We start from the raw sequence: 13110 nt of genomic DNA on the forward strand, positions 1-13110 counted from the left end.
ATTGCATTCTTCCAGTTTCGAATGTAAAAAGTAAATATTCTGGCTCACGGATGCCTTAGAATACGTCAATATTTTCTCGCTCTTTTTGTTTACAATTTTTATTTTCAAGCATTCGCGGAGAGCAAAAATGGCGGAGAGCAAAAATGTCAAAAAACGTGCTGATTGGCTTAGAACAAAATCTCCCCTTGTTATCACTATATCTAGTTATTTTGTGCATGAAGTAAAATCACTTTAAAATTTGAATAACATTTGTATGAAATTTATGGTGCTTTAATTTTGTATGGATAGTGGACTACTAATTAAATTTTTTTAATCAAGCAACTTCCTTGACAAAACTATATACAAAAACAAAAACAACAAACTGGAATCAGACCTATACATTAAACCAACTGACAAAACCCTCCTACTATACAATAGCTCATTTCACCCCACCACATGCAAGAATACAGTCATCTACAGTCAGGCACTACGATACAGATGCATTATTACAAACAACAACAATGATTAAACCACCTCCTGATTACACTGATCCATCGTGGATATGACCATGACACCATAACTACTAATTTCAACAAAGCCTTACAATGCATTCAAACAGACCTACTTAATTGGAAACAAAACCAAAAAAACACAAGCTGCCCAATTTTCTCCATTTCATACAACACAAAATACATTGCAAATCTCCTACGTAAACACTAGGACCTATTGGAGAATGACCCCATACTGAGGAGTCTATGGCAAGAACCTCCAATTGTAGCCTACCAACGCAATACTAACCTTAGAGACACACTTATCACAGCAAAACTTAACACCAGGCACAACACTACCAAAGCACAACTCTAAATATCACCAAAATCTTCCATCAACCTCAAACCAAAACCAGCTGAAAACCTCAATACAACCCTGAACACAGTGATACAAAGTTTTAACCACTCCCAATTACATTGTGTCTGAACACCACCTTGAAAACATCAAAGTGGATATAACAAAACAAAGAACCTACTGGGGCACACTGGGTTACAAGTGAGAACATGCTGCTCTTAAAGCATATCTGAGCCGATTTCTGGTTTAATTTCCACTCGTTTAACATAACAACTTTAAGATGGCTCATTGCATTGGTTTATCCAAGTTCAAGAACAACTTTGGTTAGATACACAGTTTAATTTTACAATTTTACCTTTTACGAATACACTTCCACGCAGGTTTGATTACTTATGAATATCCCATGAACACACACCATTTTTACTCCTTTCTTATCTTCATGTTTCTTTTACACAAAGCCAACCCTGCTCCCTGCTGACGAGTCCACAAAAGGACGAAACGCTGCTTATGGGGATACTGATTTGCAGGCTTGACTATCCACGCAGGTTTTATTCTTTATGATTCTTGCATGAACACACACCATTTTTACTCTTTTCTTATCTTCATGTTTCTTTTACACAAAGCTAACCCTGCTCCCTACTGACAAGTCTGCTAAAGGACAAAACACTGCTTATGGGGATACTGATTTGCAGGCTTGACTATCTTGTCTTCTGTTTTTTTTACCTACCTTGTTACATAACTTTGATTTTGAACCTCACCAACAATACACAACCTATTACTACACACATAGCTACATATTTTCTTGAAGACTGTCATCACACACAAATAAAACCTTTTTTATAAAAAATTCTAATTTCATACACAACCACATGGTTGGCAGTTGTCCAACAAACTCCCAACCAGCCCTTAATTCACAATTAACTTTTCAACAAATTACTCATGATGTTCTCCTTTTGCCCACAAAAACCTAATGTCCTAACCTTTTTCTCTAGTTGGTTTAACCGATCAAATTACATAACAAATGAAGTGTTCGATTCTAACACAATTTTGTGTTTGCCAGAAATGCTGAAATCTGGTTATGCGACACATATGCATAGGTTTAATTTTGAAACTACTCCACAGTGGTATATTCATGTATATTACATAGCGGTGGTAATAGTCTTTCAGAATTTCCTTAGTCTTTCCACAAATCTGTCTAATGAACTCTTCTCTAAATTCAACAATAGTATAACTTTTCAGGCGATTCAAAAGTGGATTGTTTGGATTGTATAACCGTTAACAACAGCAATATCAATAAGATGGAAGAACAAAGTCTTCCACCACCTATAGCACATTATGGCAAGCAAGCATTTGATCGGATCAATCAACAGCATTCATGAACTGGTTGTACCTATAAAAAGCATAAGGCAGGTCAACATCAATCTCTTCATACACACCACCTGTTTTTGTTCGTCTCTTTGCAGCCACTTTCTCATTCGCCAAATCAATTCATATCACTAATGAGACTTGCTTATTATCAATCCATTGCATCATTAGGACATTTGATTCTCTCTCCAAGCATACTTCCTCAATACCTTGATGAGAATGAGTTAGTCATTAATCTGAATAAGGGGAAGACGGAGGTTATGCTATTTGAAACGGCGAAGAGGATTTCACTACAAAGTCGACAGATGGAAGTAATATTTCGTGGAACATTAATAAACAACACAGAAACATATACGTATCTTGGCCATATACTCGATAAAAATCTATCAATGCTGGATAATTTTGACAAAGCTTATAAGAAATCTTGTAATTGACTGAAGCTTTTGTCTAAATTACGGTATTCGATGAACTCAGACACGGTATTAAGGATTTACCAAACAATGATTCAACCTATTATGACATACACAGGAATACTTAAATTGCATTTCTCAGACACACAATTGGGTAGGATGGAATTGATCGAAAGGCAGGCGAGTTTGAAACATGACTTCAAGTTCGGAAAATCTGGTACCTTCTATCGTGAAAAGTCTACACAAACGAGCATGTAAGACAGTGAGACAATGTTTAGATAAACAAATATGTACCAATTTCCATGAGTACTATAAAATTAATGAGCATAATCGTAACACCAGAAATATGGGAATCCTAGTAAATATTCCAAAAGTGAAATTCGAATTTGCTAGGCAGTCATTTTATTTTCATGGTGCCAAAATCTATAATGATTTGCCTATTGAAATAAGACATGAGCAAAACTATTGCAAATTCCTAAACATGTTGAACGTACACTTCAAATGATATATTTTAATATTTATTTTTATATATAGGATTAGCTGTGTTCTATTGGGATCTTGTTTTTATATAACTTATTTTACATGTAAATAGAGGACACATTTTGATAACAGTGTCGTTTGAACACTGAAATGTTTTTTTTAATCCTCTGTAAAGATTTTATATAATAATAATAATAACTATCTGCTAAGACCCAAAGCTTTATCTCCCATTTGGTTGGCTTGTACTTTATATACAGCCTAATCCCTGACCTAGCTTTGGACTTCACCATTCGCTCATCCACTGCAATATTCTGGTAAGGTTGGTACAATAGATGGCATCTTTCCTTGAATGATGCAAGGAACTCATGAACCTTATAGCACAGGCAAAATTGGACGTTTTTTGAACTTTTTAGGCAGAAGTTCTGTTTGTGATTTTCTGAAAGACGAATACCTATAGTGTAAGAATTGCAATGGTTTTCAGTCTGTGGAGGTGGCATTCACCTGGAACAGGGGGGTAAAGCCATGCGTATTAAAAAAAGTAATTCAATCACAAGTATCAATAAATAGATGTCATGCTCAATTTAAAGGTTACAAATTGTTCAATTATGCATTTTTGAGACTGGGAAGACTTCGCAAATGTTGAAAAACATATCTGAGCTTTTTGTGTATGTTGCCAATTATTCATGGCCTCTCAAGGGGGGTGACGACGTTCAATTTAAACGTTTTCCAACCAAAAGTCGTTATTTTCCGGATATATATATTTGATCTTTTGGATGTAGATCAAGTAAGTACCTCTCGTTCTAATATTTTTGAAAATTGCCATTCTGTTTTACCGACACGTATGGTACTAGCGAAGATCCTGAAAGAGTATAGCACTTGCTCCAGTATAATTTATAGATCAGTGACTTGATGTTTTGATAATTTTCAAGTAAAGTTATAGCATAAGTGTTTACCTAATTTCATCATTGCTAACATATAAAATGAAATCAACTTTAACTTTTTATTCATTTAGATACCCTGTGTACTCTTAATCTTAAGACAAACTGAATATAATGTTTAAAAACTTTCAAAAATATTTTTGAAGTGACCCAAAATTAATATAAAATTTCAATATGGCGGCCAATTGAACTTAGTGGCTATTTTTGGGTGTGCTTTGAATTCGATTATTTTTTAAACACATGCACTTAGATGAATCCCACTTATATTATCAATTTTTTTAACCTATTTAATTTTATAAACCAAAGGCAATTTAGTTTGTTAACCCTTTCTTTCCAAAATTAATAATTATACAAAGCAAAAAAATCTATTTTATGTTTTATTGAGGTTATTATGTGAAAATGAGCATTAATAGAAAAAGAAAGAAAGAAGACAGCCTTGTATGTGTGCTTCATTATGCCGACCAAACATTGTACAGCACTGTCAAAGAGTTGTCTGATATCAATAAAGAAACAATCGTTCAGACGAAAAGAAAAAAAACGAACATAGGAGGATCACATTCACATGCAGAGCAATGCTTAACAATACCTGAAAACTTCAAAAGTGGAAAAACATGGCGTCTATTTAGAGCCTTGTTATAAACGGTATGAAAAGCTTAACATGCATACACATGTATGTTTACCAAAAGGACAAAGCACAGCGCAGTTTGTTTTATTAAACTGCCCAATTCCTTTTCAGATTTACCACAATACTTGGAAACAAGAAGTTTAATAAACCTTCTACCAAGGAGGCCCAAGCTAGAAGTAGCAAAGCACAAAGTACCGAAGCACAGTCAACGATTGTTTATGAAGATAAATGCCAATTCTGTGGGAAAAATCGTGTCCAGCATGGGGGGAAATAAAGGTCAACCAGTAACAATTGTTACAAGAAGGGCAGAAAACGACCTGATCGCAAAAGAATTCTGATACCATAAACCTACGAAAAGGACCTGATCGCAAAAGAATTCTGATACCATAATTATTGCTATAGGAACTTCACAAGAGGCAAAATCACTTACGACAAGAAAGGAACATATGAGAACGGAGATTTTGACACTGTTAGTGACTTTATTAACAAAGAGATTATTGAGAGAGGTAGAGTTGTCTCTCTGAATGAAATCCATTCTTTGTATGGGTTGCAAGTGGATAAAAAACGATATGCACACCTACTAAAACAGAGAATCAATGCAAAGTTTAAGGAGCGGGTAATACTCTTATTGTGACAAACCTGCTCAGGGCAAGAATATCTTGCCAGTAAAGATATCAACAAAGACAGTTTACACCATCGTCAAGACACCATATGAGCGGAATTGAGTTAATTTCGACAGTCGAGGATCAATGCAAAGTTTAAGGAGCAGGGTAATACTCTTATTGTGACAAACCTGCTCAGGGCAAGAATATCTTGCCAGTAGAGATATCAACAAAGACAATTTACACCATCGTCAAGACACCATATGAGCGGAATTGAGTTAATTTCGGCAGTCGAGGAGCAAGTTTAAACAAAATGGAAAAGGGGGATTGGTTCACGGGACCAGACTGGTTGCTCTACGAAACAGTGTGGAACGCCCTCGCTAAGAAAAGAATGACGAAGAAAACTAGTGGACCACTAACCATTGAAGAGATATCAAGCGCACAGAATTTGTGGGTCCGACGTTTGACAAACGGACGTTCGACCAGACGTTCAACCAGACTTAGAGACCCCGGGAGGGAAGCTGGAAAAAGAAGAGACTACAGGCATCTTCTAATGCAAGGGGAGAATCCAGGGGTATGAACCGGTTTTCGTTCCGAATGGGGAATTTGCGGATAAATTAATTCGCCATAGTCATCAGCAAGTTAACCATATGGTCGTTGCGAATACGATGTCTACAATTAGAGAGAACTGGTGGATACCAAGATTAAGATCAAAAGTTTAGAAAATGATCAACCGCTGCAACCTGTGTAAAGAATTCAGTACAAAACCGTATGGGACTACAACAACCGCAAATTTACCTACCTTTTGTACTGAAGGCGGAAGACAGTTCGAGACGACCGGGATAGATTTCGCAGGACCGTTGAGCCATAAAGTATCGAAGACCGAGGAAGGCAAATGCTACATCATCATTTTTACGTGTGCGGCGTCCAGGGCCGTTCATCTGGAAGTTACTAAATCTTAGACAGCTGAGGAGTTCAAGAATAAGCTCAACGCCTTTATCACCCGATGTACGAGACCGAGACGCATTATATCCGACAACGCGTCCACCTTTCAGTTTACTGCCAGTTGGATAAGGAAAATACGAAAGAGTGAATCACTTCAAGACCATCTAGCGCAGCAAGAGATTAGATGGCAGTTCAACCTCTCCAAATCGCCATGGTGGGGAGGTATGTACGAGCGCCTCATCAAGGAGATTAAGAAAACGCTATACAAAACCATGGGAAGGTCACATCTGTATTACGATCAAATGGAAGCGTTAGTAATGGACATTGAGAGACACCTCAACAACCGTTCATTGACCTACGTGGAAAGTCATAATGGTGAGGAGCAGGTGTTAACACCCAATGTAATTATGTGGGGACAGAATTCTCATGTCGTTGAAGACTGTGAAATCGAAGGTAATGAAGTGAGTAAACTCCACGCAAGGTTGATGATGAAACGGCAACACGTATGGCGCCGCTGGGTGAAAGAGTACATCCACAGACTTTTGGAAAACCATAGAATTAATAGAGGAGCCGGAAATGTTCCAGAAGTTGGAGAAATCGTATTGGTTATTGGCGACGGAAAGAATAGGGGAGAGTGGATTAAAGGAAAAGTTACGCATCACATTAAAGGCAAAGACGGTGTGGTGAGAGGGGTGACATTCAAAGACCCGTTACTCTTGTGTGTCCATTAGAAATCAAGTCTGTAGAGAAGGTTCAGACTGAGGAAGCAAGCAAAGATTCGCAGCAAATACGAGCGAAGAGTACTCAGAAAGCAGCAGTTGACGCACGTGAGAAAATACGGTTATTAGCAAATGAAGACGAGTGAAAAGCAAGTTTAAGACACTCAAGAACAAAACATTGAGATACACAGAACTAAAGAAAAATTTGGCATTTTTGTGTTAATTGGTATTTTCAAGTTGTAAAATTATCGAATTCTAAGCGTATAATTTTAGGGGAGCGTGAGCGGAATTGAGTTAATTTTGAAGGAACTAAATTAATTGAAAGTGGAAACACCAAAGGAAATATAGAGGAAACGTACTGAGAACAGAGTGAGCAAGAAATTGTAGAGAGACCTTTTAATTTTATAAATTTTGTATATTTTTTATTTTGTTTGAATTACCACCCATGTTGAGAATCTTCCAGAAATAATATGGCCACCAACGATCAAACAACTTTCCAACGAAGAAAGAAAACCTCCCGAATCAGTCAGAAACTTCTTTTAATCTTTTTTTGGTCATGCAGGTCGTTGTGACAACATCAATGTTTTACGTTTGGCCGATTCTTTCGGCTAAGACCTTGTTGATGGAGTTACCAAAGGGAAAACCATAATGGAAAAGCATTTTCTGATGGGCCTTGGAGTTCGTAACATGTCCGGCCAAAGGAATATCATTGAAATACTAAGTAAGTTTGGCCATAGTGTTAGTTATACAATGGCAAGTGAGATCTTGACTGCTAATGCCGAGAGCTGTGTAGAAAAGTCTAGACTTACTTCACTTCTGCCCTTGCAACCCTCAAGAGCTGGCGAGATTGTTCTCAGTCATTTTTGGGTTGACAATTTTGACTTGGCCATGGACAAACAGTGGTGGAGGTGAAATTAACATTACAATTTTTTTTTTCAAGAAGGGATAACTGTGGAGGCTCGAAATTTTCATGTACATGTGCCAAGAAAAACCTCGAAGTAGTGAAGATCCAGCTCCTACCCCCAAAAAAGTTGCCAGTCAAATCCAGCCACCAACATGCAGCATGGAAATCGTATCAAAGCAATTTCGTTTCAATGACCAAAAGTTCATGACATTCTATTTCGCTTGGATAATTGCCCGGAAGGACAGCAGTTCTGATCAAGCTATTCCGATACTCAATGGTTTCATGACGAATGCACGTAAGACAACAGATCCGGTAGTAAAGAAAACAACTGAAACCTATCTGCCACTGATCAATTCAAAGGTAAGCTAAATTTTAACTCATCTCTGCATTTCTAACGTCACTTTAAGTGTTTTTATGAAATTTTTGAGAATTGCATTTTAAATTACTTGACCGCGATCAAATAAGCTATTTCAAGTAACTATTAAGTAACTCTATCACTTTTAAGGTGAACGACATCAACACGATAAACCAATATCTCAAATTTTTGATAGCTTTGTCAGAAGAAGCCAATATGCCATACCTGAACATAACGCTTGATGTTGGTGCAGCAATGAATGCGTATAAGTTTATATGCACTGACAAAGACCAATACAGGAATGTGTTTATTCACCTTGGCATGTTCCACTTCATGAAGGAAAATGTACATTCTCAATTAGTACTTACAGTGTACAATTTTATTTGAGTTATTTGATATGAAAACTAGTACCAACTACGCCTTTTAAAAGAAATAACTCTCACAATCTTAAATTAGGTGTTTGGATCACTAGTGGCTGGATCTGGATTTGAAGAAATCATTTTTCAGTCTGGTGTTTGCACGTCCGGCAGCTTACAAGGAGTGTTGGCAGGTTCTCACTACAACCGTGGATAGACTGTTCACAATGCCTTTTCTGAGGCGTTAGAACGATTGTTACTTCAACGTTTCATGTATGAGAAATCACCAACGATTCCAGATAGCTTCTACGAGTTGATCGACCTGGACACCATAAAGCTACAATCCTTGGAGAATGACGCCTCAATTGCTTTCACTGAGGAATATGAGAAATACTGATCAAGTGTTCGCCTGGGAAGTGCTGGGAAAACAGTACAGTTCCGGATGATTTATCTAGAGCTAATGGAAGCTAAATTAAGGCTAAATATCCCGTTCCATTTGGCGGGAAATTTTATCCAACAGGGCTCCGTTTAGATTCTTAATACAACATGGTTTAAAAATAAACTTACTAGTTTCCAATTTATCATTCAATAGGTGGTATACGCAATTTTGCATCAAATAGTAATGCAATCCGTAAATGGTGCCTAAATCGAGCAGAGCAGTCAAAGAACATGGGAAAATTAAAGGTGAAAGCTGGAACATCAACAATGACAAATAGACACAGCTGCCTCCAACCATCAAAGATTTTGCCATCTGATGAAGCTGTTTGTCAAATCATGAGAGTATTGACAGAAGAGTATATCAACCCATTTGACGTTGTTATTGAGAGAAATGAACTGTTTAATCTGAGTTCTGGTGTTGCATTGTACTGATGTACTGAAATGCTGGGAGCTTGGTCAATTGAAATTCGAGAAATTTACAAAGGAGAGCATAAGTGGTAAGGTAATGCCTTTCCACGATCCTATCCAGAAAACAAAAATTGCTATGTTTAAGGAGATGACGATATTGAAAAAGGTAACAAAAAATGGGAAATCAGCGGTTATTGAGGCAAATAGAAACATCCTTGGTAAACTACTGGCAATTTCAGGCAAACACGAAAAGAGTATAAATTTTGAAGTGGCTCTTTCCTACCCGCTCTCAACAACGCCGCTATCCCTTTCAAATCCTGATGGATCTCGTAGAGTGACACAAAAAAGTAAGTTTGTCAAGGTGCTTTAATTGTTCCAAGATGAGCCTGGAGCCCAGACCAAGGTCGTTGATGCAGACATATTTGTGATAGATTTCATTGCTCAAGTCAGAATTATTACCAAGGCGGTTCCCGGTACCTATGAGTTAGCTATCAACCTTCTTCAGTCAATCCCTAAAGGTTACGCACACATTGATTTGGTTGCTGACACTTACAGTAAAGCCCCGCATAAAAGAACCAGTGGGTTAAGAACCACCAGCCTGAAATTTGGGCAATTAAGCACCCAAAATACAAGAACCACTTCAGGCTGACAAATGAAACTGGTTCTTAAGAAACCTTATTAAACTTTTAGCTGAATTAGTAAGCAGGTACTAAGAAGAAAACAAAATACTGTAATCTTGCCAGCAGGAATTATGTCTTTCAACCACATCATGCATGCATTTATTTTATCAAAACAGCAATCAATTCACAACATAATTCAACTTGCATAACTATATTCAAAAAACTTACATCATGATGGCCCTTTGTTCACTCAGTACTTGATGGGTATAAAATATACGCTATGCATCAACCATATTAACATAAACAGTAAAAACAAATGACAATGTCCAGTACAAAAGTGAAGAAGTAAGGAATCTAACTTAATTTTATGATATCAGTAAGTTTCCAGTTGCTAGATATTTCAATTTTCTTGAGCTTTTTAAGAAGTTGTTCCAGATAACCAGCATTTCCAATAAGTTTATAGTCCACTGGTATTTCTAGACCTTTGCCTTCCCCTTCATTGTATTTACTCCCAATGCATTCAGCCTCAAGTTCACCATAGTCCACTAAAAATTTGTGAAAGATTTTTGACAATTCGATTGGAACATGCCCTACAGTGTAGCCATCTTCATTCTTAACTACCACAGCGTATTTGTCATATTCATTGTCGGGTTCCACTTCACAAGTCAGTATCTCACCAATGTAAACAGTTGAAGTTTGAAAATATGCATGATAACCACGGATGCTTGCCTCTACATAAATTCCATACTCATTTTCCATTCTTGCAGAGAAATGTCGGTATTTTAGTATATTTTCTTTGAAAAACTAGCAAGAAATATCCAAGATGGCGGAACGGTTCTTACAAGAGTGTCTGACTCGTACCCAGTCGTCTCTCTTTCATGGCATTCACATGATCACATCTTGCCAATCCAGCGCCATTGTAGCTAGTTTGTAACTGTTTATGCAAATGAATCGTACATTATTCGATTGTGGTATCAAAAAGTCAGTAGAACTGAAAGATGGACGGCTTTACGACATTACAGAAACATTAGGAAAGTCAGTTGAACTGAGCAGCAAATCTTTGAAATGCAACATCTGTGAAAAATCGTTTACAGGAGAGCAGTATCTTAACATTCACGTGCGCCTAAAACATGAAATTCAGTCTGCTGCTGCGGCTGGTAACACTCATCGTAGTTTAAGCCAAGGACCATCTGGAGTGTTGCAGACAGATTCATTAGAGAATCTTGACAATCGTCAATCTGAATCAGACAAAGAATTCAATATTAATGGCCAGTCGGGACAAGGCCAAAGGCCACAACAACAGGAAAAGCGAAGAGGAAGTGCTAAACGGAACTCATACACCCTGGACTTTAAAATAAAAACTCTTAACCGTTTGGATCAAATCAAAACCAAGGGAAAGGTGGGCAAATTTTTAGCAGTTGCAAAGGAAAGGGGAGTCAGCAAATCCCTGGTGATAAAATGGAACAAAGAAAAAGACCGATTACAAGAACAACTAGTCCTCAACAAATACAGGAAAAACACGGGCCCAACCACAGCTGCTAGACGAAGGCGGAGAATTACTGATAACCGATCAAAACATATGGAAAAGTACCCTCGGGCATCAAAATTACTGGTATCAGAATTTAAACTGCGTAGAGCAGCAGGCAGCAAAGTTTCTAAACTTTGGATTAAGAAAACAATGAAAGCTAAAATCGAAATGTGCTACGGTAAAGAAGCAGCAGAAAGGTTTAAAGGCAGTCACAACTGGTTTCAGCGATTCAAGAAAAGACATGGCATTGTTCTCAGACGTCGCACAAACAAAAAGAAAGATTCTGCAGATGATGGTAGGAGTACTATACAGAAGTTTCACAGGAATTTGAGGAAATCTTTAAAAACACAAAGGAGAAGAAACAGGTCTTCTATTATTAATTATTTTTAATTATTTTTATTATTTATTATTTTTTTACCAATTATTTGTAATAATCTTAAACCGCTCTGATGATGTTGCGCTGCAAGCAACGAAACGTTAGCAATTAAATTTCTTATATATATTATGTCTTGTCTCAAAGTCATTTGCTGGGCATTAATTTTTATCTTTAAATTAGGTCTTCTATTGATCCAAAATATGGAAGATGGCTACCCAAGAACAGATACAACATTGATCAGGTGCCCCTTGCATTTGTTACTGGGCAAGAAACAACTTATGATACATTGGGTAGCAAGCAGGTATGGGTGTCACAACCATCATCTGGCTTAGATAAAAGGCAAGCTACCCTACAACTTTGTATACGTGCCGAAGGTGAACAAAATGTCAAGCCAGCCATCGTATTCAGGGGAAAGGGGAATTTAAGTATCTTTGAGAAAGAACAGTATGACAAGGGAGTTGATGTGTTTTACCAGCCATCTGCCTGGATGGATACAGAGGTAAATATGCAGTGGGTCAAACAAACACTTGTTCCTGGGATTGGAAAAGACAAAGATGACAAGGTTATCTTTGTTGATAATGTTGGTTTTCAGCAAAGCAAGACATTTCACCAAGTATGCAGAAATGAAATCAATGCATCAGTGTACATGCTTCCTGAAAATCACACGGATAAGATCCAGCCAGTTGATGCAGGATGTGGAAAAATGATGAAAGTAAAAATAGCCGCAGAAATGGAAAGGTGGTTGGAGGAGGAACAAAATCTAGAAAAATGGCATGACAAACTCTCAGCCAGAGAAAGAAGGATCCTTATGACAAAGTGGACAGCAGAGGCATGGAGGGAGCTAAGTAAAAATAAAGAATTTTTTAGAAGATTGTTTGAAAAAACTGGCTGTTTGTTAACAGCTGATGGTTCAAATGATGATAAGATCTGCCCCCAAGGGCTAGACAATTACCAATTCTAGTTAAAGACAAGTTACATTTATAGTTTATATAATTAACAGTTAAATTACAGTTCATTTACTAGTCTCATTGTATACAATAAGAGGTTTAAAACTCTAAACCAGGAACAATTGTTTTTGACTGGAAATAAGAACCAGTTAAGAACCACTTCAGCCTGATTTCTTTCTAAGTACCTGTTATAAAAGAATCACTTCAGCCTGAAGTCAAAATTCACTGGTTCTTTTATGCGGGGCTTTACTGTATCGCAGGTTTAGCATCAA

The 13110-nt window shown here is 37.3% G+C and overlaps 3 protein-coding genes across 3 annotated transcripts; 2 read left to right on the forward strand and 1 right to left on the reverse strand.

Annotated features, from left to right (window-relative positions):
- The first annotated feature begins 5555 nt into the window (after positions 1–5555).
- LOC114526736 lies at positions 5556–7052 on the forward strand. Its single transcript, XM_028548263.1, has 3 exons — positions 5556–5816; positions 6298–6865; positions 6919–7052. Exons 1-3 carry the CDS (start codon positions 5556–5558, stop codon positions 7050–7052), a joined length of 963 nt encoding a protein of 320 aa, XP_028404064.1.
- Positions 7053–10182: 3130 nt separating this feature from the next.
- On the reverse strand, positions 10183–10959 carry LOC114526806. Its single transcript, XM_028548320.1, has one exon. The coding sequence runs from the start codon at positions 10744–10746 to the stop codon at positions 10342–10344; it is 405 nt and encodes a 134-aa protein (XP_028404121.1). The 5' UTR covers positions 10747–10959; the 3' UTR covers positions 10183–10341.
- On the forward strand, positions 10934–12852 carry LOC114526737 (tigger transposable element-derived protein 2-like). Its single transcript, XM_028548264.1, has 2 exons — positions 10934–11880; positions 12072–12852. Exons 1-2 carry the CDS (start codon positions 10934–10936, stop codon positions 12850–12852), a joined length of 1728 nt encoding a protein of 575 aa, XP_028404065.1.
- The last annotated feature ends 258 nt before the right edge of the window (positions 12853–13110 follow it).

This window comes from Dendronephthya gigantea, unplaced genomic scaffold (assembly GCF_004324835.1).
Source record: "Dendronephthya gigantea isolate DGI-Jeju-01 unplaced genomic scaffold, DenGig_1.0 000041F, whole genome shotgun sequence".
Taxonomy (NCBI): Eukaryota; Metazoa; Cnidaria; class Anthozoa; order Malacalcyonacea; family Nephtheidae; genus Dendronephthya; species Dendronephthya gigantea.